The sequence below is a fragment of the Balaenoptera musculus genome, chromosome 1, assembly GCF_009873245.2.
Source record: "Balaenoptera musculus isolate JJ_BM4_2016_0621 chromosome 1, mBalMus1.pri.v3, whole genome shotgun sequence".
Lineage (NCBI taxonomy): Eukaryota > Metazoa > Chordata > Mammalia > Artiodactyla > Balaenopteridae > Balaenoptera > Balaenoptera musculus.
Window position 1 is genome coordinate 62,156,378 of NC_045785.1, and position 12,005 is coordinate 62,168,382.

Genomic DNA, 12,005 nt, shown 5'->3' on the forward strand with positions numbered 1-12,005 from the left:
ATTGCCTTGGTGTACTAAACACTTTGGTATAAGCCACTTTAAATTCCCAACCAATGTAAAACAGAATGTTAATAATGAATGGTAGTTGAATGTGTTGTCTTTCCACTTTACAAAGATTTTCTCTAAACAATGACTAAGCCAGAGGCAATGATCTAACATGGTCATAGTTAGGGATCTTTGACTTGAAAGAAGATGGAATTTAAAATTAGGATATTTATTAGAGAATAGTCTTGTGATAAATCGCTGGAGAAGGAAAAAGAAGAAGGTAGGATTGAACAGAGCAAGAAGTTGAGCTGTAGTGGATGCTGTTCAATAGCTTCAGCTGCTCTCAAGCCAAATTAGCCCATCAGAGTTATCCTGCTTGGGCTGGAAGGGAGAGGCTTTTATACTCCCGGCGTTAATCAGTCATCAGACGTTGTTGCTCTAGACAGAACTAGGCTTTGCCTCTCTACAGCTGAGGCTAACTTTGAAAGGGCTGACCACTATATGCTGTCTGCTGATGGCACTCCCAGCAGCTACGAAAACAAGCCCATCCTTGAAAAGGGAAGCAATAGCACCCCGTCTATCACAAATATTTTAGGTAAGTAAAATACCCTGAGGAAATTAGAACACACTCAGCAAGTTAAACACCCTTGAGAAATTATTTTGCTCATAGGCTTATGTGCTAGTCATACCTCCTTCTATCCTGTCTAGAGAAAACCTAGAGTATGTCTCCCTGGAAGGGCACGAGTTGAATGATAAACGTTCCATATATTGTGTGCGTGTGAATGTGTTTGTGTATGTGTGTGTGTGTGTATGTGTGTGTGTGTGTGTGTGTGTGTATCTTAAAACAATATACATTTGTTATTTCAGTTTCTGTCCTGGCACATCTTAACTGCTCATAGTCTCACAAGGCTGCAGTCGAGGTGTTGGCTGGGGCTGTTGTATGTATATTCAGTTATTATACAATATTTTGGGGTGTCTATTTTGTGCTGTATACAACTTAGACTCTAGACATGGACTTAAAGTAGAAACCATTGTGTGATATATTTGAATGGAAAGCATTTACATTTTATGTTTCGTTTCAAAACAGTATTGTAATAGGGATCTCCCTTCATAACAAGTATTCAAGCTGCATACATTTTTATACTCATGAACAAGAAAGATACTCTTAGTAAATGCTACACCACATGATTTGAAACACTGGACAATTAGGTAACTTGGTTTCACAGCGTTATATACAGGTAATGAAAAATTTATTTTCTTTCTTTCTAAATCTATCAGCCAGTTTCCACCCCCTTGAAGCAAAACTCCAATTCACCACATTCTTCAAATTTGTGAGTACATCCATTGTTCAGCTCAGTTGGTGAAAGAAAAACATGGAGATAAATAAAGCGTACTTGCAGAATAAATACTAGAAGGTGCTACTGTATAAAAATTAGTTTGCATGGTTCTCAGTACAAGTGTTATACAAGTGTTATGAAATATTTTTTTTTTCATTTTTTAACTTAAAAACCTTTTTCCCTTTCAAATCAAAAGCAAACAGTCACAGTGGATTTTTTTTTTTTCCCAGTCATTTGTCTTTTTGCTTTTGACTAGAACAGACCTTAAAATTTTCTGATCTGAGTCCTCTTCCTTCAAATGAGAAAACTAAAGTTTAGAGAGGCTTGAGAATTACCCATTTCGTGAGGGAAAATTCAGGATTGGAATCCAGGTTTTCCAACTCCTACTCCAGTGTCTTTTCTCCCCCATTATTGCATTCATTGATATTAATAGCTCTGAGAAATCAGTAACATAAACAAATTTCCCATGCGCAAAGTCTGTGTGGGCAAGATATCCTTTTGATCACCCCCTTTCTAAAATGACTTTTTAAAAATAGCTCCCTTGAGTACATAGTTTCAACAATTAAAGATGAGCTTTGTTTTTACCAGACAATGTGTGTTTGACATTTGTGATTAATAAATAGCTTCCTCTCACTTGCTAAATTTCTTTATCTTGTTGAATCAAGGCTTGACAAATTATTAGGCAATGAACATATACTTCAAAACTATCCAACTACTCCTGAGTATCAGACAACCTAACAAATTTAGAGACTGAAGAAATGTGCACATCAGTTTATTTTTGTTCACTGAGAGGAAATGTAGCTTAAGTAGGGTTTGACTTTTTAAGACATTTATTTAGTTCTTGAATTGACTGACAAGCCTATTAATTTGTTCCCTGAATTTTATTAATGTAATTGGAAAACTGCCCACATGTCAATCAACTTCTATTAAGTAATTATGTTCAGAAATACTGTAAAATTATTAGCTTTTAATTTGACCCAACCACACACATCAAAACAGTAACACAAATTATATTTTTCTAGAGGAACAAAATATTATACTGATAAAAAATTCAATAAGTGCATTTGTAAAATGTACTTCCTAAAATGGTGCCCAAAAGTTTATACTGGCCAGCAAAAAAGAGTGCCAAAGTAAGGCATGTAACAGTTTTAAAACTGTGTACAGTATTAAACAACTTATGTAATATAAAGTTATGAAGAAATTCTATGGAAATTAACATTTTCATTAGCAGGGCATATATATATATGCATATATATATGTATTTGGGGTCTGGTTAAAAAATATGGGCCTAACAGGGAATAAGAGAGAATGGAAAAAAGGAAAGAGGGATATTTTTAGTGTTCAGAAGTATATTGTTTAAACGTATAAGAAGCAAAATGTCTTTATCTCAAGTGACTCAAATATATTACCATCAAAGTGCACTTTTCCTCATGTAATAAAATTTTTTTGTAGTGTTTGAACTAGAAACTCAAGTCAAAAGGCACTGAACTAAACAGGAGAACAGGATTAGGCTTGGATAACTGAAGAAATGTGTTTGTGTCTTGTAATCTCATGTCATTTTTTGAAGCTGGATAAACTGCCCTCTGGAATCTCTGGATAATCTCTGAATGAAGATGGACTTTGATGAAAACTTTATTATTTTCTTATATGCTTTTAAATAAGGAACATCACCAAAGTCTTCAATGATTTGTAATAAGGAAAACCACTGAGGAAATTCACTGCCTTACTCTTCAATTTATACTTTCCTTCTTAAAGTTAATTGTTTAATAAGTTTAATCATTATCACAAAGTTAAAATATTGACTAATAATTGAAGCTTTGTTTGAATACAGTTTTACCTTTATGTGAGGAAATAAACTCAGTTAATAAAGTTGTAGAATAACAATCTTTTCTGAATGTAAGCCGTGTACCTAAATTAATATTTACTGTTGATTTTTGAAGGGTAAACTCAGAAATAATACAACTAACTTGCAAATTCAGCTTTCCTGATAGGAATAAAACATGCATTCGCTGGCACTACATTATCATATAATTTGTTATTAATTATACTTAGAAATGCTGCAATGTCATTTTGAGTTCCACAGTATACTATTTCTATGCAACCAACACATGGTTTATCTATAAAGCATGAGGATATAATGCAAAAGGGCAAAAATACACATTTTCTATTCTACTAGCATTATAATTATATTTTCCTTGAAAAGTATTTGTGTTGAGGAAAAATATGCTCTTACATTTTAGTATGCAAGAAAAGTAAAATAATTGGATGATTCTGTTTATATTTGGAGATTGTAAGTTAGCTAGCATGATTTATGATCTACTGAAAGTAAATCAAAGTATAAAGCATTGTGAACCATATTTTTTCAATTATTCTATATTTAAATAACGTAATTCTAGAAGGCTGCTTCTTTTCATTGTGACTTAAATCAAAGTAAATAGAAGCTGAATTGAGACAGAGTGTTGGAAAGCTTGAGGATTACTTTTAAAGAGTTATTATTCGTATTTCAAAAAGTTCTAATATTTTAATGTAGCCATCATAGGCTATCAAAAATTTATTTTAATGTACCAATCATGGGTTCTCAAAGATTTATTGAAGGGGTGAGTCATAGGAAGATACAAAATGAATCATATACAAAATAATTATAATGTGATGTTAATGGATAATTTTTGATCTCAGTTAAGTGGGGATTTGTATGCCTATAAAAGCCATTATACTTAACGGAATCTAAGAACATAAATCCCTGAAGACAATGACAACATATCTTTCAACATTGTCAGCTACCTCTCGGTCATTTTGATATCTAAATATTGAACATTTCTAAGCATAGCAGACATGGAAATGCATACCTTGCACAGTTAGATGCACCTGCATTGTTCTCGGTGTATGTTGAGTCTGAACAGAACATGTGTATGGGCCATCGTCTGTCACATCTACATTCTGTATCTGGAGGCTGTAGTCCCTTTTATTCAATGTTGAAATTGAGACTCGAGGATCCACTGACCACTTATCACCTCCCGCAAAAATAATACTTGACCGGTTCAGCCAGGCACCCTTTGAAGCTCCATCTTCCAAATAACACCTACAAACAGACAGAACATTATTAATCAAAATGAAAATGAGAGACAATATTATCTTTGTTCTGAGTGTATTTCCATATGCTGAATTACGGCACTGCATCAAATGCAAACATCAGCCATAAACACAGGAGACATGAACACACTGGTACATTTTTCATTCCCAAAGCAAATATGAAACAATACCTTCCTACAGTTTGGTTTAGTTTTATTTTTTAAGTGTGTGTGTATGTGTATTTTAATTCAAAGCCAGTCAAAATCCTTTTTTATTCTGTCTGGATGACAAGTAAATTTAAATAAGGTTAAATTAGTTCAAATAACAATTTCAACATTAAAACACATTTCTTTCTTTGAAATTATAAGAAGTAGAATAGGTTCATGAGCTAGCCTCGTTTAACCCAATCCAATTCTGAATATAATGTACCAGATACATAAAGCACAGAATGGTACCATATACATGTTTATTTTTAAAATTACCTGCATTTGCAGAGCGGTAGACCTATACACTGAAACTATGAACTGCATTTCACTGATAATATTGCTGTTGTAATTAAATGTAGCAAGGCTAATATAATACTTTTAGTAGCAAGTTCTTGCTGTCTTTTCAATAAACCGACCAATAGTTTTTCCAGAAAGCATTCATTTATCCAACAAAAACACGTATGGAGCATCTACTATTCATGGATTCAAAGGGTATTGCCTTTGCTCTCCAAAACTTTTAGTCTACTAAGGAGGACAATCTAATTAAGCCAACCAATTAATACTATACAGAAAGAAGAATATTTTTATGAAATCAGGCACAAGGTATATGAGAGACAAATGAGGGTTACTTGACTTAGAAAGGTTGTTGTGAGTACAGAAAAAGGCTTTCTAGAATAGAAAAATGCCTGAGATAAAGAGATGAGGAGTGGAAGATGTGGTGTTCTAGACAGAGGTGCTATATGTGCATAACTCCCGGGAAAGGTGAGAGAGACAGCCGGGCATTTTAAGGAAGTACAGAAAAGCATGGGATATAAGGTAGGAGGGATGAGAGACAAAATCGGAAAGGTAAACTAGAGCTAGTGATAATAGCAAGCATGATGACTACTAGTAGATTTTAAGGCCAAATTTGAAGCCATTTATTCAGAGTTGTATTCTATAACAAAATTTAAAAATATAGCTTTGTATCTAATAGGAGTCAGTCATGTCAAGATATAGAACAGAAGGCTGTGGTCATATATCAGTGATTTTGCTGAGGACTGGCATTCTAAGTTTCAACTTGAAAACGTGCTGATACAAATTAAAGACTGGTTCTCTTAAATGAGTACAAAGCACAGCTACAGAATGAAAATACACATACATCGAAATAGTTTGACAGCATTTCTACAGAACACCTTGGGGGATTGTACACAGTGTTTTGAGATTGCTACAAAATTGCAAGCTGAAAGCAACAGGGTAGGCTGCTGCCAACTGTATCAAACTAATCAGTGGGTGAAAAAATAAGGAACAAGGTACATTGCAGAATCTAATTTGCAGTCAGCTTCAGCATCTACAGAATACAAACTAGTAGAAGTCATAAAGGTCATTGTTAATTGAAAAGCTTTTCCTGATGTATTTAATGAAGAAAATAAAACCCACTTTAATGACATAATTAAACAATTATAGTATATTGTCATTCTTAATAACATGCAGAAAGAAGATACAGGGGTCATAGTTCCCATTTCACAAGATCACACGTGTACTGGTATAGCATAGAACACTGAAATACCACTACTAGGATTATGATAATTCCGCTGTCTGTATTTAATATCTGGGTTCATCAAATGTTTATTGTGTGACCTCTGCATTTGTGGCCTTCACACTTTATCCTATCTGGTGCTCATAACAACCCTGTGAGGTATAGATTGCTATGCTCAATTCATCACTAGAATATAAATGGAGTTTTGTGGTTAAATGACTTGCCCAAGCCACACTGTTAATGGGTGGCAAAGTTGAATTCATAATCAAGCCTTCTATTTCCACATTCAATGTCCTTTTCACCATAATGCAGATCAAAGACTTTTAAAATAGTTTTCAGAAATGGGAAGATGATTAGAATGTTGCAGACATTACTGCAAGTAATTTCTTATTTACTGAATGTGACCAACTGCTTAACCTGTCCTATTCTAAAGGAAGCGGAAAATTAATCATTAATGGATATTCTACCATGAAAGTCTGATTTAGAACACTCTGCCTGGCATTTTCCTTTCCCTAGAGACAGCAGCAGCTTTACCTTTATTTGGGGGGTATCAGGAAGACCACAGAGAGTAACTAGTATTTAGATACTACAGCTTTCATAGACCCGATCTGGGTTCTAGCTCGTAATCTTAGCATAAGCACTATTCCTCTGTTCTGGCATGTCAGGGACCTTCAAAGGAGAAGAGACTCTAACTTCTTCACTGAGAAAAATGAAAAAAAAAAGGGGGGGGCCCTTTGTGTCTCCTCGGCTTGGATAACTATCTTCCATAATTGTTACTGGTCCCAACCCAAAGCTTTTCAAGACATACATTAGGAAGACCCTTGAATGAGACTCAGGGAAAAAAAGAAAATTGGGGTATTATTTCCTTGGACTTCTGTAGAGCAATTCTCAGATTACACTACTGAAGTAGAATCTAAATAACTCAAATTACCATATATGGAATTTTACAAATTGAGAATAGCAAGGCCTAGGAATGACTTTCTATTTTTATAAAAACATAAGATACTTATACATACTATATGTAGTTTTAAGCTCAACTATAAGAAGATTATGTAAAATATATGAAATAGGCATATACACATACGATTCCTTGAGAATAAGGACTATGTGTCCTATCTATCTACCTCCTCTTTGTTCTCCACTTCCCCCTGAGTTTGTTTTTGGTTTTGTTTTTGTTTTTTTCATGTACACAAAGAGATACTGCTAGATATGTGTATGCTGTATTAAGAAGAAATTCTGGAAAGAAGGAAAGTATTTAGGATATGATAGAGGGGAGCGGGAGGGCGGAAAAAGGACAGAAGTGGTGAGAATTTCATTTTGTACTCTTTGGGCATCAAAAACTTTCTTTTTTTAGTTGAAGAACACTAATGTGTAAAGATATAATCTGTTGGAATCCTTGCCCACACAGAATTTATAATTTAGCAAGGATAATACATTATATTCATGACTAGCCATCATAAAGAATAGGAAGTGAAAATATAGTAATTAAATTGTTGTTATAATGGATTATTATAATTGTCTGAGGGTCTCTTGCTTCTGCCCTTGACTCCATTCTCCCCACAATAAACAGAATGAACTTTAGAGTTTAAATCAGATCATCGACAACTCTAAGCCTTCCTATTTCACTCATAAGAAAAACTCTTAATCCCTATAGTGACCAATCGTCCTATGTGATCTGGCCCCTTGATGCTTTCTCTGACCTTGTCAGTTCCCACTCTTTCCCATTTACTCTGCTCTAGACTCTGGGCCTCCAGCTGTGCTTCCAACAAATCACACTTGCTCTTGCCCCAGGAAGTTGGCATTTCTTACTGCTTCTTCTGCCTGGAACTCTCCTCCCCCAGAGGTCTGCATAATGTATTACACAGTAGCAAAGTTACACAGTAGCAAAGGTGAGGGGTTCTCCTGTTTAGGATGGAGAAATTAATGTGTGAGAGAGAGGGTGGTGAAGCAAAGATGATCAGATCACTGATGAGGGTAGGATGAAGCAATAGTTCTCGGGTCAAAAACTTGGATCATTTTTCATCTCTGGACTTCCAAATAGAACGTTTTAACAGCTAGTGATCTTAGGATCCCTTTGAAGTCTAGATAATGAAATAATCTGAATAAAATGTTTAATAATGAATATATCCTTTAATTGAGTATGCCACAGCTTTTTTTGAAAGGAGTTCCCCCCCCCCGCCACTTAAAAAAATCTTCTAGACTACCTACTTTATAGGGAGATGACTGAAGCAGTTCCAAAAATACACTCCTCAACATAAGCTGTGCTAACACCAAGACAAATATCATGACAAACACTTAAATTTTCAATCATCTGGATGTTGTGTAACATAGTTCCAAACATCTGGTTGCTGGAAAATGTATAAAAAATAGCTTTAATAGTTCATTTTGTTCAAGACTGTTATTTATTTAAATCCAGGCTTAAGATAGTTAATGCTTTTCTAATAAGACTGGCACTGCTGCTTCTGAAATCTTTTAAGGAGCTCCTTTATAAATGAGATTTGTACATATCAGGCAGGTCCTTATTTTGAGGGTATAAAGTCCTGCTTGGTGAGGTGCTAGTTGAACAAAATGATGTTGGAGTAATTCTAACAGACCTCTCTGTGACACTCTCTCCTGTGGTGATTAAATCTGAAAGGTGGACATCAGAGAGCTTAGTGGAAATTAGCATATTTGGTTATTTATTATTTTTTAAACTTGATTAAGAAATTAAGCCTGTGGCTGCTGAAGAATGATTTTTTCCTTTCATATCTCTAAATTCCCTGTAACACATTCCAAAAACATAAGCCTTAGCGCCATTACCATTACCCCACACAGCAGGATTTATTCCGCTCGATGGAAAAAGACCAGCTTTTCTCAAGACCCGTTGATTAATGAAAGCCCCTATTAAAGGTACTAATTAATAAGAGAAGAAAAGTACAATTTCCCTTGGATCCAAAGCTAAACCATGTGAAAATGATCTACCTATGAAGGGACTGGCCAGCTACCTTCACAGCTGTCTTTTCATTGTATCACAAAGTTCTAAATTTGACAAAAGAACTTTCAAAAGCACACAGAAAAAATTAAAAAATTCAGAACATCATACAACCTCTATGCTAATTCTGCATACAAAGAGAGCTTTGATATCCTGGTTTCAAGGCCAATATGAGGTAAGAAAAGTAAAGTAGAGATTAAATAGAACAGAACAAATTCTATCTCCTCACACACTTGCCTTTGTTTTTAAGATGTTCTCTTCTTAATGTCTTTCATGCCAGTTATTCCTTGGATAATATAATAGATATTGATATGGGTATAGATATGAATACGGATATGGATACAGATAATTATACACATATATGTATAGATGTATATATAAGTGATATTATATAACATGTAATATTTACTAGACAATAATATCTTTATATATAATATTATGGGTGAAATGCTTCCTATTATCTTTCTATTTTGGCAAGTGTAGGGCATGCATGACTTTGTCAAGGGAAATCCATAATTTGGATTTCAAATTGTGGATTTTCAAAGAATCATCAATTTGTCTAATGAACTTATTTAATGAAGCACTCACCCTTATAGATGGTGAAAATTATATCTTAAAATATATTTAAAGAGATTTCTAAGTGAGAAATGCACTTCTACAGGTAACAGTTCAATACTGTTGTGTAGGTAATAATATATATATACTAACATTACTATCTGCCAGATACTGTTCTAAGCACATGATATCTATTTCTCATTCAATCTTCACAACAACCCTTTGTGATAGATACCGTCAAGTTATCATTTTGCCCATTTTACAGTGAAGGAAGTGAGGTACAGAGAGGTTATGTAACTTATGACTTGCTTATTGAAATTTGTAATGCATCATAATAACTTTATTATGACATAATTTCATTAAACCTCCAGGCATAAGTATGTAAGTATTATTAATGACACATGTACATTTATTTTTAGAATGGGAAATATGCCATGTTGGGCACATTTTACTTTTTACATGGTAGCACACACACACACAAAAACATACCAAATAACATTGATTTCTTATTTTGTAAGAGAAAGAAATTGATTTCCTATCCATTTTACTCTAGTACATCTTTGTAATAATAAAGCTATATTAAAAATGTCTTGGATAAGAGATTGAAAGTTATGAGCTACTATGTAATTATAACAGCAAATTATCAAACATACGTATTTTTGATATTGTAAATCAGAGAAAAGAACACTGAAAATAATAAAGCTTTTTAAAAAAATTTTTATTGCTTTTTCATACATTCTATACCTAATTAATAAAAGAAGTGAACTTTAATGTGATCAGGCAATGGTATTAATTCATACCTTTAAGTCTTATTTTAATGCAAAGTTTATAGTAAGTCTGTATTTTTAAAAACATATATATACAATATGTATATATATACATATATACATGTATGTGTATATATATGTATATAAAACCCAACATTTTAAATGCCTAAGAAATAATCAAAATTTGGTTTGGGATTAATCTCTAAATTCCAGACATTGAAATCACTCATTTTAACTGATAATTAAACCATGTTTTTCTATAATACTACAAATTGCTTTATCTTTTTCTTTTCATTGTCTCATTTAAGTCAAGCTTCCATTTTAGCCTGTCTGACCATGTTTAGAAAAGGCAATGTCAAGGAATTTTTACTTTTAGGGTGTTTCAATACGTTATTTGTAAATCACTCAACATATGAATTAACATTTATTAAGTAAAATGGCATGGATAGAGTGAAAGAAAGCCTATATATTGACTAAAGAGAGTAGGAAAGTCTTTGTGCAATGTACTGACATTTTTGGCCTATTACTAAAGTCTAATTATGATCGTCTTGTCTTGATAATAATAATAAATTCCATTTGCTGAATGTGGTATGGAAAATACTTTCATATATGATCTCATTTAACCCTCACAAAAGCATTTTGAGAGGTAGGTAGGTCTTATTATCTCTACATTAAAAATGGTGCATGCATGAATGCAGGATGGATAAATGAGGCAGAGAATGTAAAAAGGAAGAGGAGTTACATATTTGAAAAGTTAAAGACTAGCTCTGTTCAAATGGCTTTACTCAGGAATCAAATTGGAAATTTGTCATTTCTACTTTTTAAATTCAACTAAACCACTTGCTTTCTCCCACATGGACGTAAATGTGAGATATTTGGATCTGGAAGGGCTTCAAGATTTTTGTTAACTGGCAGGGTCTCTTAACCGCTGTGGGGAGAATTCTGTCTGCAGTGCTATCTCCCTGGCAGCTGCTTCCTGGAGAAGTTGGACTTTCACCTCAGGAGCTATAAAGGGAATGAACACAACATTCAGAATGCATGCAGGAGGTGTTTAAAATAGCAATATCAGAGAAGGAGAATGCAGCCAGGTCCAGAGAAGTGAAGAGATAATGCTCTAGGCTCCAGGCAAGCCTCTCTATCCCATCTTCTTAGGGATGGAGCTAGATACAGACACCTCACTCTTAAAACAAGGGAAAAAACCACATGGACTTCTGTACCAAAAACAATATCAGCAATTCTACTCCCTTCCATCAAACACCTACTTCCTTCCAGTAAACATCTTTGTGTTTAAGTCATTTGTAAAGTATTCTATTTGCATATAAATACAGATGATAAAATAAGAAACAGCAAATGGATATACAGAAATGTTCTAAACTCAACTGCTTTGTCAAATTAAGTATATGCTACTTTACAGCATCAGTAAATACAGATATTTAAAAAACAAAAATAATTATTTCCTCTTTCTCGCTCTGCTTAATGTTGACCTTTAAACTTTCTACTGGTCACCGATGGATTTTTCTTCTTGCCTTTTTTCTAATAAAAGGTATTCTGAGCACAAATTTTACTTTATGAATAAAGAATAGCTACATAGCACAATTA

General features: G+C 33.8%; 1 protein-coding gene across 1 annotated transcript in view; it reads right to left on the reverse strand.

The window, feature by feature from the left end:
* NEGR1 (neuronal growth regulator 1) overlaps positions 1–12,005 on the reverse strand; it is a 901,553-nt gene that overhangs the window by 515,275 nt on the left and 374,273 nt on the right. The window contains exon 2 of the mRNA XM_036834093.1: positions 4,169–4,401. Within this exon, the coding sequence (XP_036689988.1) occupies positions 4,169–4,401 (233 nt within the window). The remainder of the gene's footprint in view (positions 1–4,168; positions 4,402–12,005) is intronic.